This window comes from Phalacrocorax aristotelis, chromosome 2 (genome assembly GCF_949628215.1).
Source record: "Phalacrocorax aristotelis chromosome 2, bGulAri2.1, whole genome shotgun sequence".
Lineage (NCBI taxonomy): Eukaryota > Metazoa > Chordata > Aves > Suliformes > Phalacrocoracidae > Phalacrocorax > Phalacrocorax aristotelis.
Window position 1 is genome coordinate 5561361 of NC_134277.1, and position 23678 is coordinate 5585038.

General features: G+C 39.0%; 1 protein-coding gene across 6 annotated transcripts in view; it reads left to right on the forward strand.

The window, feature by feature from the left end:
* Nucleotides 1-20798, forward strand: part of CTDSPL (CTD small phosphatase like) — an 81066-nt gene extending 60268 nt beyond the window's left edge. For all 6 annotated transcript variants that reach the window (XM_075082231.1, XM_075082233.1, XM_075082229.1 and 3 more), the window contains 5 exons: nt 1542-1643; nt 6820-6876; nt 14157-14249; nt 15879-16064; nt 18000-20798. In XM_075082231.1, the coding sequence (XP_074938332.1) occupies nt 1542-1643; nt 6820-6876; nt 14157-14249; nt 15879-16064; nt 18000-18125 (564 nt within the window). In that variant the 3' untranslated portion in view covers nt 18126-20798. The remainder of the gene's footprint in view (nt 1-1541; nt 1644-6819; nt 6877-14156; nt 14250-15878; nt 16065-17999) is intronic.
* The last annotated feature ends 2880 nt before the right edge of the window (nt 20799-23678 follow it).

The following is a 23678-nucleotide window of genomic DNA, read 5'->3' on the forward strand; positions in this document are numbered from 1 at the left end:
GCCTATAAATTTTGGTCTGGTTAGGTTACTGAGATAGACACATTCTTTACAGGCATTAAGCAGCAGTTGTTTTTTCTTGAAGGTCATTGTTAGATGTATGCTGAGAGAAAATGCATTGAGGCAAGTGGCTTGTAAGCAAGGCAGCTTCCATTTTGGTAGCTGAAGAATTTATTGACATTAATCATAAGGAACTAAATCAATTTCAGTGAAATCCCCCAATAACTTACACTTTAGCTAAAGACACTTTCATTTAAGTCCAGAACTTCATTTGTTAGTTACTTCATTTAAACAAGAACGTAGGAGGTCGGTATCTATCAACTTGAGCCGACGCCTGAGATCAGTCAGTGGTTAATAATCTGTACTTGGTGGGGTAGGGTGTTAGAGGGCGCCTGACTCATCTGTTTGTCACCCGCTGTCTGCAAAGGGCTGCCCTCGGATCTCTGCAAGCACCTCTACAAAAGGCTATTGAAAAGAACAAAAAACACGATAGATGCATCCTTGCCAGAGCAACGTCTGGACAGATAAAATGATAGTAAAAGAATGACGTTAGAGTTCTGTATCCAATTCTTAATTACTTTCATTTCCTCTCAGTCTTGAGCCTCTCCCTATTGATACTTTTCTATAAAGCTAGTCCTTTTCCTTCATTAAAAAAAAACCTCTTGAAGCAAGTGGCAGCAGCATTTCAGCTTCATATGGAAGCGTTCTCTCCCGTTTCTGATATTTCAGGAAGTATCCAGTGCCAAAGGCTAAAATACCGTAACTGTATTGCAGATTGGGATGTTAAAGTGGGGAATGAGCGATTGGAAGACTATGTGACGGTCTGCATTGCTTTCAGAAAAATTGGCAATTAATGTAATTGGTACCATTTTTAGTCAGGGCAACGTACTACAGAAGAGCCTGGTTTAAGAGAGCTTTCTTTACTGCGATTTTAATACCTTGATTGGGAAAGTAATCCACATGAAAGCTTGTGGTCAGCACCCTCACAAGTGGTGGAAATAAGAGTGGAGACATGTCCTGGAAGATAAAGTTAGTAATGCTGGCTTTCTTCAGGATTGATTTCTCCACTTTAGCATCTTTCATGGCAAACAGAAGTGACGATTTGTGTAAATGTCCGTCAGTGTGATAAGGCTGGAAGTGGCATTGACTGTGAATAGGAGAAGAACAGCATCCAAAGTGAAGGCGTTAGGAAGAGGGTCACTGGAAAATATGTCAAATGTCCCATTTTTTACTGTTGGGTTTTTTTTTTGCTAGTGGTGGTGTTTTACCATTTTCATTGCCAGTGCCTTGGAGGTCATTCTAAACAAGTCTCTCATTTAAAAAAATAAAAAAAAAAAACCCGCAGAAGTCTGTATGGGTATTGCATGAGCCATTAATTTCCATACATGTACTTGAGATGAGCCCTGAAAAACATTCAACTTCGAGTCATGTATTTCAGTTCCCAGTAACTACTAGAATAGTAATGTTGGCAGAAGAGTACCCCTTCAATAGAGGTTTTACTTTTTTTTGTTGTTGTTTTCTTCCTTTCTTCTTTTTGTTTTTAGCCACCAGCTAAATACCTCCTGCCAGAACTGACAGCATCAGACTATGGGAAGAAGTGTGTGGTCATTGATTTAGATGAAACTTTAGTGCACAGTTCATTTAAGGTAAGTAAATTCAAAAGCGAATTTTTTTGCGACTTGAATCTCTCAGTGAATGTTGCAGGAACTGTTAAGCTTCTTAACACATTAACTGGTCTTACAGGCTCCCCCAGGATGCCTGGTAGTTCTCATCGTTACTCCTATGATTATTCAGCCTAATTTAGCTGTAAGGGGAGTAACAGAGACATTCCTATTTTTTTTGATTCTGAGAAAGTCACACCGACTGCAGTAAGGCCTTGAATGGTTGTTGACTTTATGGCGTTAAATGGTAACTATTCCAGCAAGGACCCATATTTTAATGGGTACAAAACTTGTTGCACTGAAAATACGGTTTCGTTTTTGATGTTTAAATGATGCCATAGTTAGTCTAGGAGAATGGAAATTCAGCACAGCTTTATGCTAGGTTAGATGTACCTTAAAGCAGTAGATGCTGGGCACCAGTGATTGCTGTACTCTTGCTGGAGAAGATAGCTTTCCATGTCAGGCTGCTGTACCGATTGCAGTAAGGTTTGTTGTTTGTTCGGTTTTTTGGGGTTTTTTTGTTTTTTTTTTTTGTTTGGTTTGGTTTTGTTAAGTATTTAGCTTTCACAACAGGAAAGGAAATAGCATGTAGCTGTTGCTGTTGAGTCAGACATCTTGTAGAAGCAACTTTTATAACCGTTCAGATTTCAGCATGTGGTGGAAGCAGTGGCATTTTTTATTGTTTAAATAAGGCTAAAGTTAGAATAGGAGAATTCAGAAATACAAAGAACCTAAATCGGCTCAGAGTACTGGTTGCATTTCTGATTTGCAAATGTCAGGCAAGGTGAAGCATGCACTGGTTTTATACTTCGCTACTGGAGAATTTTTAAGAATCAGTGGTAGGTTTCCTTATTAGTAGCAGGCTAGAGTTACCACCAGCTTTATAGCCTTCTTGGTTGCACTCCATTTTTCACTGCTAGCATAAACTCAGCATTTTAATCCTGCAATATTTAGTTGCCAGCATTTAAATATGCAAACCATAATTGATGTTGTGGTTAGAATTTGGCAACAGCCTGTCTTTGTTGACTTACAAGAAGAACTTATATGGAGATACTAGAACAAATATTCCTCTGCCTCAAACTGAAACTAAGATTCTTCTCTGTCTTTATTGTGCCTAATGATATATAACAATTTGTGGTGGCGTACAGGAACCTCTTAACCTCGGTGCCAGATCCTTGTCTTCCATACCCAGACTGAACTTGCACTTGAGAATTTTTCAGGGAGATTAGAAACACAGCTGGATTGGGAAGGGGGGACCATGCCTTCCTAATTAAACAAGAGTCAAAAATAGGAAGGGAAAGCTGAATTTAAGTCTAGATTTACATGAAAATAATGAAGTATTAGGCTTAGTGTTATCGGAAATGTTAAAAGTAAAGTTTGTTTTCTGAATGCTGTGGTGGGTAAGTTTGTACTGTGATTTTCCTGGTTTTTGAAACAAAATGAGATTCAGTTTAGGTGTTGGTTTTTTTTAAACCATTTTAAAGAAATACATGTTTAATGGTTGATATAGTGTAAATCCTTTCTTGTAGGATTGAGGTTTGTCTTTATTGCAGAGTGTTTTCTTAGTGGGTTCATTTTAATCATCCCATTTATCCAAATGATATTTAATGGGCATTTAAATGATGTTAAACAGCTATTTAAGAAAAATCAAAAGATTATTCTACTTAGTCTTGAACACTGAATAATGTTTTGTGTTAGGAGAAGAAAACTGGTCCTTTTTTGTGTGAAGTAAATAGTGTTAGGCAAACGTTGCAGTTTCCACAGTATTAGAGTCTTAGGGCTACGATGGCATTATCTCGATGTGAAGCCCTGTGATGGGAGTGTGTAAGAGAAAAGCAAGTGTTGGAGGAAACGGCTGTAGTTGGTCAGTGGCTGGCACCGTCAGCGGTGCTGCGTGGATCTTCTCTCATTAAGGGAGATACTTCAGCTGAAGCAAGGCCATTGCGGTCATCAAAAATAGCGATGGATTTCCATAAGAGCAGGGGGTTTAACACCTATATGCACACTGCTCAGCTGCTCTGCCTGAATAATCAAGTTACTTTTGCAGTTTCTTTTAGTTGGGGTTTTGGTTTTGGTTTTGGTTCTGCGTGTCCTCCGTTCCCCTCCCCGTCCCATCCCATCCAGTCCCCCCCAAAAAAACACGTCTGCTCTACCCAGGCATGTCCCCACTTAAAAGCTGTAAAAGCATACATAAATTTGTGATTTTTAGTACAAAAGGCTTCATTTAAAACACATTTTAGAATTCATAATTCTGTTATGAAATAGGCTTCATATTTCAAATGCAGGTAATTTTTTTTGAACACTACCAGTGAGGCAGAGTATTTAAAGTGCTGTTTTATGAAAGCAGCAACATCTGAAGGAGGGTAATTCTTGTATTTTTATGCCCCTGCATATTTGTGAAGCTTTAAGGAGGTACTAGTCTTTCATGTTAAGTGCATATTAAAGGAATAAAGTTTGGGGTGCTTTGGCAAGAGTAAAAAAGGAATAGATAGACATTATAGTTATCATTCCCATCATGAAACAATAATAGAAGCAGAAATCATAAATTATTAAATCAAGGAGATGTAAACACGGTTTTGTATAAAATGAATTAAACCACATGCAAGTCTGGAATGTAGTCATACTCAAAACTATCTGTGAAACACTTTCAGAACATTTAAAAGTCTGAAGCTTTTTATTAAATAGAAACAGTTCTACCTAAAGTCAAGATTTTCAATGGAAAGACGTCTTCCTTCACGCCCTGTCCCTGTGGCTCCCACTCAAGACATGTACGTGCTTCGCGTGTGCAACCCCAGAAACCTTTACCCAGCAAACTGTTGCAGACTTTTCTCCTGTCTTCCCATCATGATGAAGCACAGAACCTCAGTCCACGCTCTCTTCCTCATCGCTTGTGCCAACCAGAAAGCTATGTAGTACCTGAAGTATAAGTGGAGGAAGCAAATATGTAGTTGAGTGGTTTGCTTAGTGCTACAAAGTCTAAGGATGAGTTTTAGTTGTTAGCAAAACTTAGGTAGTCTAAACAGGTGTGGTTTTTCTGTGACATCTGGTTGCTGTTGCTCCTGTTAAGAAAGTTTAGTAATAGTTGTATTTTTAGCAGTGGGCTTCAAAACCTTTGCAACTTGCAGTGACCTATTCTTTTTCTGCTGGTACAGAATATTTATCTCGCTTAAGGGCGTCATGCATAAATTCTTCAAGTGTGTGCAAGCCTTTTCAAAGCATGCACAGAGCTGGCACCCACTTGAAAACTTCGGTGGCTGAGTCTTATTGATAGTTCATTTGGGCTTCTTTTAAAGTGAAGCTTCAGCATGTTTTTGTGTGCCTGTTCTCTGGCTATTGGAGATGCTGCAGGGTATCTTCTCTGTCTGAGGGGCTTCATGCAGGTAGCAGATGGGAGCTTCCCCTCTTTTGTTTTTCAGAGGTAGAAAATGTGGATTCTATCTTGGAAATTGCTTGACCTCAGCTAAACAAAAATCTAGGTTGTATCTGTATTTGAGGTATTGAGGGTATTTGAGGAATTCTTCAGGTCATACTAGCACAGCAGTCACAACAGAATGGAGTTTTCCAGCACCAGCTGCTCTGGAGGTTTGGTTGCCGGTACTGGTTGGTTAGGATGAGGAGATTCAGCGTAGCTTCTCATTTGCCCTCTGATGCAGCACTTGCACATGTCAGAGCAAAACATCTTCCTCGTTACTTTGCTACTGAGGGAAGGTGTTGCCCTCCATATAAATTCTTACGGTCCTCCTGCTCTCCCCACAGGGAGGTCATTTAACAGTGGAATTAGAATCTTGTTTTTCCAGGGAACGGGATCAAAGTGATGCTGTCAGGTTAATACTGCAGGATTCTTTTTTCCCTACCATTTTTCACAGAGCACCTGTTTAGGCTCACCAGTTTGTGATCTGCTTCTCAGTCTCTTTACGTTGGCTGTTCCTCTGCTTTCTTGGCACCCCTCACCCTCCTAAATGGGTTTGAAGGCCGTTTCTTGTCTCTCACATTCTTCAGGAACGTGCTTTTTGCTGGTACTTAAGATCAGTCTATTGGCTGATGCAGAAAACCAGGTGGGAAAGTCTTTGCAAATCTGATAGAGCTGAGCAAAGATGCTTTCTAGCCTTAGTAATACCATACCAGTTACCAGCCAGACTACTCCCAGCCTTCGTTTTAGGCTGTTATCCATGAAGCCTAATGTCTATTAATCAGTCCTGTTAAAACTATATTTGGCAGCTCTGTATCTCAGCCGTTTACAAGCTGCGGATCATGGAGTGAGTTACAAACTTCAGCCAGGCTTGTTTACGTGATTTTTTTTTTATTTATTTTTTTTAATCACGGACATAACGTAGCACCTGAGCCATACGAAAGGATTGCGCCAAGTTTGATGTCCATTTGAACCAGTAAACATTCTTAGCTGTGGATCCCCTGACTACCACTACTATCTAGCCAAGATTAGACTGTGTGCTCTTAAACTGTCTACAAGGACATTTTTCTGCTTTCCAAAGTAAATTTACTTGACCAGCAGTTTTTCCACAGTAAGTCTTAATAAATAAGTTGTATTGAACAGGCTAGAAAAATGGAGTCAAGGACTTGGGCAGAGTGCGCCTGCTCTTCCCTTTTGAATAAAAATGCAGCTTTACATGATTGATTTTGTTGGTATAGCATGTTCTCGAGGTGTTGCATCTTAAGAATCATTTAACTAAACGACTTAAGTCTTGTTGCAGCTTGTTGCTGCTCGTGATCCAAATATAACCATTAGGTATTACTTTTAACACTGTCTTTATTTTTAATTAATTACTAATTGATGACCCAGAGTAGAATGTGTGAAGCACATAGCTGAATTTGTCATCATCCACACAGACTAGATGAAAGAGTTATCCAAATAGATACTTAACCTGGTGAACACACTCAGCGGTAGTGGGGGTTATTCAAGCGTAAAGCGTGTTGCTTTGTATGAAGCTTAAAAATACAAGAGAAGAGCAAAGTGGTGAATACAGCCGTGTAAGGCTTCTGACTTGTGTGTGTAAAGGGGCACACACAGAGTGGACCTGTAGAGTCAAGAACGCTTATTAACTTGTTCCTGAGAAGTAATTACTCTTCTCTTTCACACCTCTAACATTTGCCTTCTAATGATTTTATTTTTAATGTTGATTTATTTCCTTGTTATTGTTTCTAGCCAATTAGCAATGCTGATTTCATCGTTCCTGTTGAAATTGATGGAACCATACATCAGGTAAGCACTGTTGTTCGTCCAGCGTTGATCTAGTAGCGGAACTGTCCTCAATGTCCCAGAACATTATGTTTCTTCATTTGCTTCTTTACTTGTCCTTTTGCAAAATACAAAAGCTGTGTACTCTGGAATGTATCGTCCAAACAGGTATCCCTGTTCGATCAGGTAAGTAGTTTCAAACTATTACATCTCGATTTTAGCTTTTCGGTTCTCCAGAATCTATCTCTCTCAAGACTTCAATACTTGTCTGTTTCTCAATTTTAAAACAATTTCAAACAGCAAATTATCTAAGGGTGGGTTTTCAAACGTTGCTAGACCCAGAAAAAACTACTCGAATACTGCATTTCTCATTCCCTCCGCAGACAAACAGGACATTAGTTGGCTTTTAGTTCATACGGACAAAGCTTTGTAAAAGTATTAAACTGAAGAAATGTCTGTTCTTCCTTTTGTGGCAATCTATGTAAAGTTCTCTGCCCTTTTCTTCATGTCAGTAATTTAAGTTCCTCTGATCGGACTTTATATACATTCCAGCATCTCTAAAAGGTCCAGACAAAATTGCAAGGAGGCTAATTTTTATGTCTTTAAGAACTTCACTTAAGACTCTGTGAAATGGTTTTCAGTAAATGTAGAACACCCATAATGTGAAAATCAGTCGCCTTCGTCTATCTTAGCTTGGTGGCTTTAATCAGTAGTCATTTCTGAAAACATTGAATGAAATAAATTACAGTGCTGTAAATTTTCCTCTTCAGACAGACATTAAAGTTGTTGCTGGAGATGGGTTTTACTGGTTAATGTGGAGTTGAGCCTTTCTGATATATGAATCTGAAAATTGTTTGAAACATCCTGTGTTGGTTGGTGTAGGTTAAAGATAATGCGGTTATTGAGTTGCAAATCTTCCCTGGATGTGATTCAGTGGAGATTTTAAATACTTTAATTTTTGAAATGTTGTCTTTTATGTGGATTATTTTTATATGTTGGTATTTTGATCTTGGAATAATTGATAGATCTTAAAGTTAGTTCATAGTTTTGTTTGATTTCCTGTTATGAAAACCATCCATGTAATTGTCACTCTTAAAATAATTATCAAGTATCAGTCAGTGGACTGAAACGTGTTTTAAAGTGATAGTTGCTTTGACAGTTTTTACACTGTGCCTGTTTTATGCAGAAAATCAATATCTAGGGTACTTAAACCTGTAAGGTTCACCAGAGCTGAATACTTAAAATACATAAGTGATATTTTGGGAGATTTGTATTGTGATACTGTCTGTCCTCACTTGATGGGGGCTTTAATTGTGTTTGGTGCTGTAATGCAGACATTTTCTCTCCTAAAACTCTCTAGAATGCTTTTGAAAGGGAATAAAATAGGTTGCCTAACAGTTTTGAATGCCCTAGGATTGTGATCACTTAGCTTGTCAAGATTATATATTTACGTTTTGAAACAGAACCCAATAAAAGCCTGTTTGGGCTTTACAGTCAAGCACTTCAAAAGCCCGTTGCTTTTCCATTCCCCACTGCAAGCTTTCAGATTCTTCACCGAACGTAGTGCAGTTAGGCATTCCAGATGTGCCTAGACGGGACCAAACCCAACTGGTTAAAGGGAGTGGATTTGTCCGTAGCCTAAAAGTGAACGGGGGAAGGCTGCTCTTGACAGAGAAGGTCAAATGAAGTCAGTCTCTGGCTGCGCTTTGCTGGAGACTTCCTGCATAATTTTCAAGGAAATTGCTTAATCCTTTTGTATTTCAAGTCCTTAATCTCTAAAATAGGTAAAGATCTCAGTCATAGATGGGTGGTTGATGTGAAGTTAATTGTAAGGAATTTGTGGTCCTTGAAGTAAAGGTAATTTATACAGATGCAGAACAGGCAGAGTCTTGGGTTCCCATGTTTGTAATACCTCTGCAGGCAAAGTAATGTACTATCATCCAGCGGTCTTTTTTATTGAACTGTGGTAATCCGAAGGGCAAAAGTGGATGTTCTGGCTTAGTCTGAGCGTTAACACAGGCTGTAGAGCTTTGACAACCATTTCCTTCTTCAAACCTGTAACTTTTTATTCACTTAGATCATAAACTGAACAGATATCAATGATTTTTGTTATCCATCTGAATTTGTCATCTGTATAATGCTTGTCCACTTTCTTAAGCAGTTTATATACCCAAAGATCAATCATTGGCATTGAGAAATACTTCCACCTGTTTAAAGTATTACAGGATATATGAAATGCTGTGGAATCATACTGTGCATAGTGCGTATCCCTACCTGCTTTACCAGTAAGCCAGCTATCTTATCGAGCAGGAGATTGTCCGACAGAGTATTGTTTGTTGCACTTGAACTCTGCCTTAGACAGAACCCCACAGAAAACAACTGGAGAATACCATTTCAGAAGTGCCTGTTCGGAGAGAAGTTTGAAATTATACTAGATTCTTCAGATCTCATATACCAAAAATATAAGCTCTGGCAAATTCAATTGCTGTACGCTTGAAAGAGTTTTGAGACTGACTTATCTAACAAGTTTTGTTCATGGTAAATGTTGTACTTTTTTGTTGCGCAACAGAGGTATTCAAAAAAGGCCATCTTTAGTTCGGAGAGTTTATTTTCCCTTATGTTGTTTATAATCCAAAGGTCAGAGAGTCTGTTGTTCTTCTATAGGGAGGACAGTTCAAATCATCATCGACTTAAAGGGTACTTGGGTAAACCAGCTTCTGTAGATTAAAAAACAGCTTTTCTGAACGCCCCTTGTCCGTCTCCCACCTTCCTTTCTCTAGCCTAACTTACCTTGTCTTTAGAAAGGATTTGTCATTTTATTTTACAAGGAAATAACTCATGTGTGGAGGTACCTTTCGTTCCTTCTGTTACGGGTCTTTAGATGCCTGCAGAGACTGTTCCCTTCTACAGGGCAGCTAAAGTTACAGGAGATGAATCCCATGCTTTGTGTTGGAAATGATGGCACGGATACAAAAGGGCAGTTCTGATGCAAGCTGACACTCTTCTGGCCAGTTCTCTCATTTCTCTCTGGTTCTCTGAATAAAAGGAAATTAGAGCTGGTCCCCTGCTTTACCAAATTATAAGTGAGAAACTGTGGGAAGTCCAGTGAAATGCGTTGCAACTAAGAATGCTCTTTAGAGGAAGTTTACTGAGGATGAAAGTAGTGGCTAGAGAAAAGATGTTCAACCTGTTTGGTACCCTTGACGTAACTTCTGCAAGAACTCATCCTCTCTTCTGGAGCGTGCTTCCCATTTAATGAGCGCAGGGTGATCACAACCCCCAGATTAGAAACTGTCTGTTAAATATAGCTTTAATCCCCAATGAGTAAAGATTTTTAGGGTATGGTGGTCCTTTGTCTTTTATCCAAATTGACTCGCAATGCCTTCGTGCCTTGCTCTCGGTGTCAAAGAGTAAAGAGGGCAGCCAGGAAGAGTTTGGTTTGGCGTTACTTGGATTTTCATTCTTGAATGTAATTTGTTTATTAACTGAGAAAAACTAGTTTTTAAGGGGTTTTTATATTCAATTAGGAGTTGCTTATTTTTAGTTGCTGAAAGGTAAAAAAATATTTGGCATTATACTTTGAATGTAATGTACAAAATGGTTTTTATTGGTGGGGGGAAATGCTGTTCGAATAATAAACTTTCTTTCTATAAAGGACAAAATTCGTTCATTTCCTCACAGAAGGCTGTGGCCTGGTTCAAGTAATCCAGGATAGGCTGTATCCATTCTTGCTGGCCTATTCTTGGTTACTTGCACTGGGAGGCAACCGCAACTGTGTGAACCAGAAAGACGAGGCTCAAGGACGCGTGTTATTTTCTGCTCACTGTTAAGAAGATGCATCCAGCCCACGAAACAGGACATTACAGGAGCTTGAGTTGTCATGGGCAGATTTCTTTGTCACGACTTGAAGATTTTGTTATCGTGAAGCTGGTTTTGAAAGGCCATTCTTTGTGTCCTATTTAATTGATTAAAATGGAGCTGGGCTTCTCTTTTGGGTTACAAATACCGAGTCTTTTTAGGTTAAGACTGCTTTGAGGTATAGAAAATGTATGTGGAAATACCAAATGCTTAAAAATAATTAAAGATAATTACTCGTGTTCTGCCATTAGCAGCTGTAAGTACAAAATCCTGTGAAAACATGCCTAGTGCCTGACCTGTGCCTTAATATTTTAAGAGTAAGGTTCATTTTAAATAAGACTCTTTTCCTCTAAATTCTTACTGTGATAAGGGAGAAATTAGTGAGTGTAGAACACAGAAAAACTGGAGGTTTTGGGGTTTTTTTTAATGCTCCGAAGACAGTATATAAATCTCAGAAAAATGCCAGGAGCCAGTTAGTCTAGAGACTTAAACTGAAGACATCAGGCAACGGAGGGAAAAGCCAAGCCACAAATAACCATGCGGCATTGAGATGCAAGTCCAGCTGCTAACAAAGTAAAGGGGAAAAAATTCCAAATGAGGAGGAAGAGGAGAAAAGAGCTGCACTGTCAGCTGAAGAAAGCTTATTATGTGAAGTAAACCAAAGAGATTTGGTAGCCCAGGATACCAGTACGCTTGCAGTTGCTTCCAGTTCTAAGTAGGACTTCTCAAAAAAAAACTTCAAGGGGAATAACCATCCAGAGTATTAATATGTGCTGTTCTGGAAAAAATACCAGTGTTTTTAAAACAAAAAAATAAAAGGGGGGGGGGGGGGGGTGAAGGAGTTAGGGCTTTCTAGAAAAAGAGAGAATTAAGGGAAGAGTTTGGTGAGACCTTGTCCTAAGAGATCATATTTATTATTAATAAAGCATTTAAAATGAGGAGCAGTTCTGTTGGCCGGAGCCCAATAGGTAAGATTTAAAGCGAAACAGCAAGAGAAATTCAAGTAGAGGAGGTTGAGGGCGCTCTGTGGTGGATCAGGAGATCTGAACTGCAGAGTGGAGACAATACAACTTAAAAATGCCGTGTATTTACAGCTAATACTGTCTGGTTGCAGTAGTAGGAGAGCTACAAATTGCCAAAAGAGCGCATATTACAAATACTTGCTTTTATAAGGCCACTCCTGTCCACAAGCCTGTGGTTAAGGAGCTCTCAGTCTGTAGCTACGGGGCTGATTTACTGTATGCTGCCTTTATGGAGGAGGTGGGTTACGTTGCAAGCAGCCAAATTCATATCCTTGGCTTGGAGTTTGTAATTACATTCCAAGTGGAAATAGTTCACTGACACAAGCATAGATAGGGACTGAGAGCGAAGACGAGACTTCTTTTGCCGTGGCTTTTGAAAACACTAGGTTTTAAAAGGGAATTTAATACTGAATTCCAGAGTTTACTATCCAAGAATGACTTTAAGACTCTGTGGTATCCCTTTTGTGCCCTCAAAAATAGTGTAGGAATATAGTTTAAGGCTAAAGAATTAAGAACTTCATCATGAACTGTAGAGTTAAGGAGTAACTTGTACCCTGCTATCTTTCCTCTTATAACTGGCAAGTCGGATAGTCTCTTTCTGGGTACCCAGGTGCAGAGGGACTGCGGCTGTCTTTTTGCCTGTGCCTTTAAAGATTTAAAGATATAATTTGGAAAGGAAATACTACAGAACAACTTTGTGTAGTAAAATTTAAGTGGAAAATTAGTTGCATTGTTATAGGAGAGGAAATTACTTGGTTTATGCCTAGTGAAATACAGGAAACTTTGCTGTAATTATCTGCGAAGAGAGCGGTGTTGAAGTACGGCTGTTAACGGTCTAATTCATAAAATGTCACACTTAATTATTTAAATGCTGCTGTGGCTTTTTTTAAAAATAAAAATTAAATCTGGGGTTTAAATTCCTATCTGTAGCAAAGTGTGCATGTATTGCTTGAATTTGAAGGGCCAGAAATAGTTTAGTTAAACTTTTTAAAGCAGATCAAGTCTTCATGCTATCAGCTATATGTTACAGAAAGTGGAAAAGTAATTAACATTTCTGCTTCAGTCATTAAGGTACAGCTCCATCATACATGTTTTTAATAAAACTTTGCGTTCAGATTTGGTTTTTCAATTTCAAGTCCCTGTTACGCAACTTTTTTTTCTTCTTTTGCTAAAGGCTTTAATTGTTACACTTCAGCTCAAGTTGGCATTTCCATAATTTTCTCCTTCAGGCTTTTTCTCTGGGTGCCGTATGTTTTTTACCTCTTTATTAATAAGACTAGTAAAAGACATGCAATTACTCTAGTTCTACATATCAAAGAAAGAAATTCCTGAAATTGCATCAGTCCTGCAATTCTTCCTGAATTCAGTTATATGCCAGACTTCACTTGAAATTTCCAGTATTAAGGATTATTTGCCAAACAAAGAAGATAAAATGCTGCCAGTGTTTCCTCTCAACTTCTAATCTAAGTGCAAACAAGATAGATAAATATTTTTCAAGCTGACTCCCCTCTTCAGCCTCCCAGTGTATTGTGAACTACTTGTAAGCTTTCTGAGCAGCAGTTATCTTATCTTGGTATTTTCTGTGAACGCAAGTCATCTTGCCTGCCCTGAAGAGAGAGGCGAGGAGGCTCTCTCATATTCATTAATCAGGTTGTTGACAGGAGGCAGCCAAGCTGTGCCTGTATGGTTGTCAGTGCAAAAAGGCAAGATAACGTTGCTGAAACCAAGCTGCTCAAGAGGGGAGAGATCCGGAGCATTTACCGTCTTTATGGCAAGGTCACGGTAGAAGATGCTGCAGACCTTGCCACCAGATTTTGAAAGCAGCGTTTGCTAGACATTCTGCCTGGTGCCATGAAGGCTTTTTTTTTGGTGAAAGCTGTCCACAGAGCCCGATGACTGGGAACTGTCCGTACCAAGATATGGTACTCAGCGTCTGGAATTTAAAACACGAAAGAATTAGCCACAGGAAGAAAACAGTTCCCTATTGTGCAATTGCTGTCATTACAGAGGTTTCGTCAGATTTATTTCTTCTGTAAAGCATTTCAGGACTGAAGACACCAGCACCAAAATCGTTTCGGTTGAGAGATCTGAATCCTTGCTTCTTGAGAAGCCCTCCTGTCTCTCTTTGCCTCTAATGAGGTTTTTCAAGAAGCATCCCTCCAGATGATGCACAGTATTTGCAACTGCATAATCAGCATGGGTCTTGGCAACCCATGCATTCAAATTTCTCGTTATTGGATGTCTGCTTTTATCTTGTGTACTTATGGGGCTTTTTCTTGCAGCGTTTCATTTGAACTGCTTCCATGCTAACTTTTGTGTCTTCAAGTGTTAGGATTACAGGAGTGTTTAGGGTTTGGGTTTGGGGTTTTTTTTTGATCTTTTACCTTAAATGCCATTTGACCTAAATAGTCATTGTCATTCCAGGTTTATGTATTGAAACGACCACATGTGGATGAGTTTCTTCAGAGGATGGGAGAGCTCTTTGAATGTGTACTCTTCACAGCCAGTCTAGCCAAGGTATGTTCCTTTCTTCATCTCATTATGGTGCTGGTTAGTGGACTTTTGGTTGGGTTTTCTATGGAAAATCATTTCCACAGTTGGTACTATCTTAATTTTTCCCCTCTTTTCTGCTGCTTTGTCTGACAGTGTGTACTTTGTCTGCTAGTGTGTGGGTAAGTGTTTCCATGGTAACACCATCGCATATGGGCTTGTCTCATAATGTAGCCTCCATGCATTGCTCATAATGCCAATATGAAAGGCTTACAAGTTACCATGGTTATAGTGAGAAATTAGAAGGAATAGCATGCAAGTAAAGCAGTATATTAAAGCTGGGCATGAAATAAAATACTCTGTATTTAATGCTATCTACGTGATCAATCAGTGATTCAGAAATTTACCGTGTCTGAAAATTGGGAACACGTTTTTGTTCTGCCAAGGTGCAATTGGAATCTGGAGTTAAAAAAAAAAAAAAAAAAAAAGACATTTTGTAAAGCTTGAAACCTCAACGGGAATATTTTGTGCCCTCTGGTCTCCAGTAGCAGTAGTACGTCGTAGGTAGTTTTGTGGTAGACATTACGGTAGTAGACATCTTGAATTCTTCACTTCTTTCAGTGTATTGTATTTGTGGTGTCTTGTTTGTAAAATTATATTATTTCTAAATAATGTTCTAGCTTAGTAAGCTTTTACTCCAGCCTAGCGTAGAGATGGTGGAAGGGGACAGGACCCTGTCTGATCTGCTATAGTGCCACATTATCAGAGGACTCTTCTCTGCGCTCTGCCTACCCTGTTCTGTTCAGTCACATTGTGAAAATCCTAAATAATGGAACAATTTCATACAAAGGTAGATGCCTAGCAGTTTTCATAGTCAAAAGACGATTGATTTCAACATCAATTTTGTTTCTTAGTTTAAAATATAGGAAAATGGTAACTCCTGTCCTGCAAAAAAAAAAAGTTATATCTATTTTCCAGTACATGGATATTTCGTGTTCTGGTTTATTTGGATAGTTTTGCTTGGACAGTTTATATCAACTGTTGGATTCTAAGCTGTGCCTCACTTAAAGTATCATCTTACATATAAAATGAGAATTTCCCAGTATGTACGTGGGTATTTCCCCTAATAACATCTTTGTTTGATCTTTTATGGCCCAATTATGCAGTTTGGTAATCTTAAGATTCTTACTAACCCAGTCACTCCAAGGGCATCGTTGGAAAAAGCTACATCAAGCCCAGATGCGTTCATTGCAGTTTCTCTTCAGAGGCACATGGAAATGAATCAGCTGTGGAAATGGCTTCATATAGATTTTCTGTTAGCACTGGCTGGTTTTATGGTAATCTTAGGTGAGATCTCTGGATCCATCAACTTCTAGGTAACTCCTAGGGTAACTAAGAATAAACCCTAACCGATAAATCGTAGAAAACATTAGAGTACAAGTTAGCCGTCCGTAGAAAAATAACTGTCCTACTTTTGCATTATCTGTCTATTAATCACTTCAGGTTTGCAGGCATGTAAGTTAATTAACAAGGAGCAGGGAAGAAAATGAAGAAAGGGCTTTTTATCTGAAATTATTTTGTGTCTCTTTGTGTAGTTTTGTGAATTAGCCTTATCTGCATATTGCTAACTTCATGTTTCTAACTTCTATTTTTAAGTATGCAGACCCAGTAGCCGACTTACTGGATCGCTGGGGTGTGTTCAGGGCAAGGCTCTTTAGAGAATCCTGTGTTTTCCACCGAGGAAATTATGTGAAGGATCTCAGTCGACTGGGACGTGAGCTGAGTAAAGTTATTATAGTAGATAATTCTCCTGCATCTTACATCTTCCATCCTGAAAATGCAGTAAGTATTTTTAGTATTCAGAGTACTCAAGCATACCTTTATCTTTCTGGTCCTTGCCCAAACTTTCTGATTCAGAAAAGAGCCTTTCAGAATGCTAACTTGTATTAGTTTCTCTATTTTCTTAAACTGCAGGTAGGTGCTAGTATTCACTGCTGAATGGTGAAGGACATGGGCAAACTGATCTTGACAGTGTGTCATAGCCATGGCTGTTCATCTGCTTTCAGTTTGAGCTTTTGGCACGAAGTCCATCAGTTTTGAGAAACACCAAGCAGTGTAGAACCTGAATAACCTAGCTCTAAAAAGCAAAGCTGCCCTCCAGCATAGTTTGTGTTCTTTGGAGTGGTGATTACAGAAAGGATGGATTACTTGAACTGCCTTTGGTACTCCCGTCTTTTTTTACTGTGTGAATGCAAATACTTTATTAGACAAGGCAATTAATGCTTTACTGGTTACTCTCTGAGTTCTGTATTCGTAGCTAAGGGGAAATAAAAAAAATATCCTATTGCGTTGTTATGCCTCTCCTTTTAAGTATTTTTGTGATAACTCGCTTCACAGTTAGAATTGTTAGTCGACAATTTCATCAAGTTTTAGGAATAAGGATGAAAGGCAGGCAACAGTACTTCAAGGGAGAATGATTGCGAGTGTGCGCATTTTCACTGTGTGTTTCATATCAGCTCCAGAAACTGATGGAATGGTCTGGCACTTGCTCCATCCATTGCTGCAATCGGTACAGATGGTAACATCAATTTTGTAGCTGCCAGGGCAGCAAGCTGGAACTCGCCTTCGATCTACTGACTTTGAACAACCAGGCTGTGCAATGTTTTCTTTGATGTTTTTAGCCTGCCTTTTTTGTGAACTGTTAAAACTCTAACGTAGGAAATTTTTATCGGGAACCCTGTTTTGCATAGTCCTGCCTCTCCAGAATAGCATTTTTTTTTCACATGAGCTATTTATCTTGCAGCAGTCAGCTTTTAAATTCGGATCCTGATACTGTGATGCCCTAAACGATTGGGTGAAAACATTTTTCTGGTTGATGCCACACATGGTTTAAAGTTGCTATTTATAATAACCAGGAGCTGTAGCTCTAATTTATGTTCATGGTTAAAATTAAAAACCTGATCCAGATCGTCATTTGGTGTCTCGGAATTCAGTGCCAAGAAAATAATGAGCTGTAGAAATTTGGAAGATGAAATCAAGGGCCTTGTCAGAGAGCTTTAATCATGTATAGAAAAGTGCTGTTAGCTAACTGATATGCGAGTCTCTGCAGAAACCAGAGCTCGTAACAAGGGCCAAGATAGTCTTTAAAAGACCTCAGTATACTTCCATAGTGAAGGTACACAGAACTCCTTCCCCAAATCCAGCCCATATATTTAAGAAGTGTTATTGTATGCATTATATTCTGAACCTGCTCTCAAGGTCTTCTATTTTAATCGGAGAACTGTTCTGTACTCGCTGTTTAAATATTTCCTCTGCAGCCTCATGCCAGAAGGGGTTGTTGCTGCATGCCTATGTCTAGTGACTCACCCTGATAATACTTAAAGGGGAAAAAAAAGACTCACCCGTAAATAAAGTGTCAGTACAGCTTCATAGCCTGTATCTTCTTTCCATTCTATTCTGAATATCAAGGCAGCAGAGCAACTGAGCTGCCCAGTGTCGGGTCATTTAGGTTACCTGGATACGTAGGAGGAGGTCAGCTGCGTGTCAGCTGTTTTACAGTTCACTTTGGCCGGTCAGCTGTTGTACAGCTGGGTTTGGGGTTGATGTTGCATACCAGAAAAATGTGGGCTTGACCCTGGTACTCCACTGGAATGCTAATGACTTGCAGTTTGCCTTTCTGTGATGGCAGTCGGTATTACAGGACAGCTACGTAGGCAGAACTCACGTGTTCTTCACATCACAAAGTCATCTCAGTATTTATTGGTTGCTCTGTTTCAGGTGCCTGTGCAGTCCTGGTTTGATGACATGACAGACACAGAGCTGCTAGATCTTATTCCTTTCTTTGAAGGACTAAGCAAAGAGGAAGAAGTTTACAGTATGCTTCATAAACTCTGCAACAGGTAGCCCTTAACTTTGACTGACTTCTGCTACTAGATTGCAGTTGCTAGAGGCTGTCTCCATCTTTTTCAGCTCTTTCAAATGTAAGCTTTGGGGAGGTCACCCCTGTCAGAAGTGCTACTCTTGATCTTCCTGTTACGTTGGACACGAAGGACAATCATGAGTGATGCTCTTAAGCCTTCAGAAACCTGACTCCTAAGGTCATGTGTTCAGACTACTTTTTTAAAGGAAAAAAAAAAAAAGCTATTTTAAATGGGACTCTTTTAACGAATTTCATAAACGGACATCTTTTACTGGATCAGCTTTTCTTAAAACATGCCAAAAAAGAAGCTTGTATTTCAGCAGTTGAATTTCTCTCCCTTTCTTCCCCTCCCACTATGCAGACAATTTTACCCCCCTGCTTAGAGCAGTTGACCTGACTCTGAATTTTTTCTTACAGAATGAAGTGCCTTTTTGAATGTTATTTTAAGATAAAAATTCATTTTTGTATAAGACGTATTTCCAGACATCTTTTAGTCTTGTATTGTCTAAATGCTTTAAAAGGAAAAAGGAAAAAATTTTATAGAGCACTGTAATATATAACAAAGGAAAAAGTGGAAACAAAGATGCTGGGTTCCTGTCTCCACAATGACATTGTGTTACATTTTGTCATGCTCAGAAGGTTTAAGCGTTTCTGGGAGGGGTGATTTGGGTTGATTACATGGTTGTTTCACTGATACGATTTTGGGCACAGTTTTGAACATATCTGCAGTTGTTTGAGCATTAGGGAATGATGGAATTGAGAAGATAAGGTGGCTAATAGATCTAAAGCGCCTTTTCTTCTAGACGAAGTTCTGTTGTCTCTGCTTACGCACAACTGCCATGCCTCTCGTTTTTTGGAAAACCATTATCTTGGGAGAATGGGGAGGAGGTCTATTTATTAGTTTAAGATTCTTTTCTTTAAAAAACCCATCTGGGTAAGCTGGATCTGTATTGAGCTGTTTGGAGTACTTTTTTCTTTTAATTGCTGCTACTGTATACTCACCAAATGGAGTTGACCATCGGCTGTTATACTGTTTTTGCCACTGTGCCTGTGCTATGAAACATTTTCTGTAAGCTGCAGACTTGGGCAATAAATAAAATGCAGGCTTCGTAACCCACCCCTATGTATTAATCCTACAGTATCTGATATACCAGAGAACTCAGTTAAAGGTGACCTGCAAAGGATTTTTTTTTAATATATATAGATATAGAATCTTTTTTTTTTTTGAATTGGGATGAAGCCCACTCATTTTTTTGGTACATAAAAATGCAAAAAGTATTTTTCCCACATCTCTGATTTGTATTTCTTCCTCAAGGTGTAAGGTACAGATCGGGAGCTTTCTCAAGTCTTACTAGAAGGGCAGAAGTTACTAGCCTAGACTAAATGTGGTTGTATGGCTTTGGAGTTGAGCAAGTTCTATCTCTGAATCTGAGAACCTGCTTAGCATCTTCTCTAGTGTCACAGGTACCCTTCCAAAAGAATAACTTTTAAATATTGTAAGCCTTTGAAGAACAAGGCACGCCTTTTTTTTTTTTTTTCCTTTCCAGCGTCACCTTTTAACTATTTTCCGCACCAGAAATCTACAAACATAAAAATTACAGCTGTGTTTGGCTGTTGTCCGAGAAAGCCAAATGGAGTAGTTGGTGCTTCTAATTAGCCTTGTGCTAAATTCTGAATAGTAGATCCCTTTGCCTTTGCTATTTTTCTTGAAAAGTCTTGACGACTTTGAAGAAACCTTTTGCGACGGACTTGGATTGCCATCCTTGTCTAAAACATTGGTGAAGCAGCTTAACAAATTCATTCATAGAGGGGCAGGCCAGCCTACGCAGGTCAGTGAGTAGATTGTCGTAGGTGCAGTATAAGACTGAAAGATGACTTGCCCCCGTGCAGCGCAGCTGTGCGCCAGCCGCTCGCTCTTCCCATAGCGAGGGATGTTAGAGGCAGTCCCGTGACACTCGTGAGTCTGTACGGCATCACCGTTTTGTTTTCTTACCAGCTGGCATTACCTTAGTACTGTATAATTCTGTGCCACAACAAAACACAAAACTGTCAAACTTTAAAACCTACATTGTTTTAAAAAAATGAAAATTAAAAAAAAAAGGACGTATGGATTCTGGTTAGTCCATTAACGTTTACTTTCGGTTTGAGATAGTTTAATTTTGTATTTGACTTCAGAGTAATGAAACTGTAAGCTGCCAAAAAAGTTGTTCTCTGAGCAGTATTTTCAACTGTGTCTGTAGCTTCTAGGCTTCAAATACAGTTTGCAGGGAAGTATTCAGGTTGTAGTTAGTTGTGCAGGTATGATAGGAATGGCTGAAAAAATTCAAAGACTTTCTCGCTAGCATTAGACCAAACAATCTTCCAATTAGACAATAAATAACCCCACAGAGACATTACCATTTAATGGTTGTGACCTGTTGTATGTGAGACGAACCATGTCATTAGTTTGCATTTAAGAAAGCAGCGATTTCATGAACCAGTTGCCTTAAGTCTGTGAATGAATGTTGATTATTAAAGTGTCTTGCATTGTTTTAAAATCCACATATAATGGACAACTGAACTTCTGCACCAGCTTCTGGAAGAACGGTTCTGATGATGTTCTGTACAGCCATACTTGTTCTGTTTTGTTTATTTTGGCTCTTGAAATCCACAAATTTTTTTTTAAAAAAAAAAGAAACAACAACAACTTATTTTAACTTAGTATAGCATTAAAATGACACTTGGTGACAAAACAAAGGTGAAGAACTTAGCAACAGCTTTGATCTCTGCTGGTATCTCAAGAATATTTTCTATAACTTCTGGTGAAATTTTTGGGGTTTTTAACTCATTCCCATTGAAATAAACCTTGGAGTGCTCTGCAGTCAGGTGTGGCCTGCCCTGGGTATGCAGATTTGGCCAGAGGGATCAAACCGGCGTAGTCGTTTATTTTGACACTATCGTCATACTTGAAATTTCAAGTTTTAAGTTTGCGTGAATACACATACGCTATATACTTAGAGTTTCTAGATTTTAACAAAGCAATATAGTTCTGTCCATAAAGTCAGATAACGAGTGGAATGTTTGTAAAATCTGCAATACGGGTATTTGATTGTATTTTAAATACAAGATTTTAAAAATTAAAATAGAAAAAAAAGAACTTGTTTCCTAAATCTCTTGCATATTTTGAAGCGCAGTTAATGCCTGCAGGTCACCAGGGCTGTGACAAACCCTGGGTTTCAGTTCTATTTCCAGATACTACAGAAGTCTTTTAAGAGGTCTTTTCCAGTTGGTCTTTCCGTTCAGGTAAAGAAATGCTCCCTGGCCTGAGGTTCTGTTGTCCTTTTTATGTCGGGTTAAAAAAGGTTTTTTGCCTGTATAGGTATTTTTAAATTAAGCTGTAAGGCAGAATGCCTTAGATTCTTGAAATTCAACTGAAGTGTTACGATTAAATTGCCATTTGTAAACTAGGGCTGTGCGCAGAGTACTTGTGAACCACCAGGAAGCGTGGCAGGTTTTGGATGGAAGATGGTAGCAGATGTACGATATTGCTGTGTTCATTTAGGTAGCTTCGGAAGAATAATTTGTCTATTTGTTTTGCCCTTTAATCTTTTTTTAAACAGCAAAGTTATACATGGAAGAAACTCAACACCTGAAGAGATTTGGTTATCAGTGTATGCAATCACTTTATCACAGCATGATTTTGATTAGACTGGTTGGGGACAATAAAGTATCTAAATGACACTGGTGTGTACTGATGTTGGAGCTTTTGAAATGTCAGTGTAAAAAAGAAAAATAAGAAAAAATCTGTAGCTATATAATTTACAAACACGTAATCCTATGTTTTACAGATTCTTTTTAAACTAATAAAACACAGTGCCGCACAGCCCTATTTGTAAAACAAAACCAAGTTTGTGCCTCTGATTTCCAAGGTGCTGTGATGTTACGCCTTTGTGGGGCGAGGAGAGCAGGTGAGACTTGCGTGGGGCGATGGCTTAGAGATGTCTGGGCTAACTATGCAAAACCAGCTGTCAGTTTTCTGTTTCACATGATATTGTAAAAAATCCAGCTGACTTTTTTTCTTTCTTGTTAAAGATCTATCGGGAAGTTCTTAGCAGAGGAGTAAGCAATGGAAATGTTTCTTTTTTCTTTTTTTTTTTTTTCCTAATAATGGAGCTGTTTACACTTTAATGCAATGAACAATCCAGCGATACTTGAGAAACACTACAGATACCATATGAGTGTTTTCAGGAGAGAGGAGTGTTGTCAATCAGGTATTGAATGGTTTCTTTACTGTCACAAATAAAAAATTTTAACAATATAGTTACTTGTGCATGTAATACTTCTCTGGGAAAAAAGAATTTCTGCACTTCTCCTTCAGTAATAGTCACTGCCCTAATTTGACAGGGACTTTATTCCTGCTAATGCACATCCGTGTTAGGTAGTCGCCTCACCCATCTCTCTTCCACTCTCCTCCCCCTCTCCTCTTTAAGTCATGTATAGGACTCCTTATTGACTGCCCTGGCACCTGCTTGTGCAAACAGAGCTGATGAACTGCTGATGAACTCTGCGAAATAAATTGGTGGTGACTCTGGCAGATGTTCCAGCTATTTAGATCTCTTGGATGAGATCATACAATAATTTGTTCAAGTCTCAAAGCTGTGTGACTTCTTTTGAAGGGCTTACTTCAGCTACTTGAATAGCTGTTCTTAACATCACTGCCATATCCAAATGAATATCTGAATAAAACACTTTATTGGGTTGGAAAGTCTATTTCAGGACTTTTTATCTGACACACTAAGACTTAGGCCGAGCCTTCCTTTCTAGGAAAAGGCACATATTATCAGCGCTTTATGAGCAGAAAACCTCAGGCCTGTTAGAATAAGCAGCTGGCTCAAGATAGCACATTAGTTCAATTAAAAATATTTTTTAGTTATTCCTGTGGTCGGTTGGAATGACCTCGACTGCCTTTCCTTTGTACTGGTGGGTGGAGTTTTTGATTTTTTTTTTTTTTTTTAAGGTTTTTGGGGTTCGGGGGTTTTTTTTATTCTTTATTTTTACCAATCTCTTTAGCTGCTACTTAGGATAAAGATGCCTTTCTTTCACCCAGCAAAACAAGCATTTCAAAATTCATAAAAACAGCTCATTTATAGTGGTGAGAAAGATACTGTTGTTCTACCCTGGCTGATTGAAAGTAAGTGTTTGCTAAATCGAATGCACCGTAGTCTATAAATGCACCTCTGTGCATATGCCTTCCGGTTTTTTTTCTTTCCCTTTTTTATTGCGTTCTGACTCAGAAGGCAAGCCAACCGCTCCGAAATTCCCTACAAGTGGGATAGGGCTCTCCCAGGTGGGCTGCAGCTCCGGGGGGCCCTGCAGTCTCCCGCAGTGTTGCTGGCACGCGACCTTGGCCAGCCAGAGTTCCTCCGGCGCAGCCATGCTGGCAGCAGGAGGCCAGGCGAAGTTCTCCTGGATTCCTGTTGGTTCTGCTGGAGCTCCTGGAAAAAAATAAATGACCTTTGGGGAATATATTGCTTTTGACAGGTTGGCAAACTCAAACT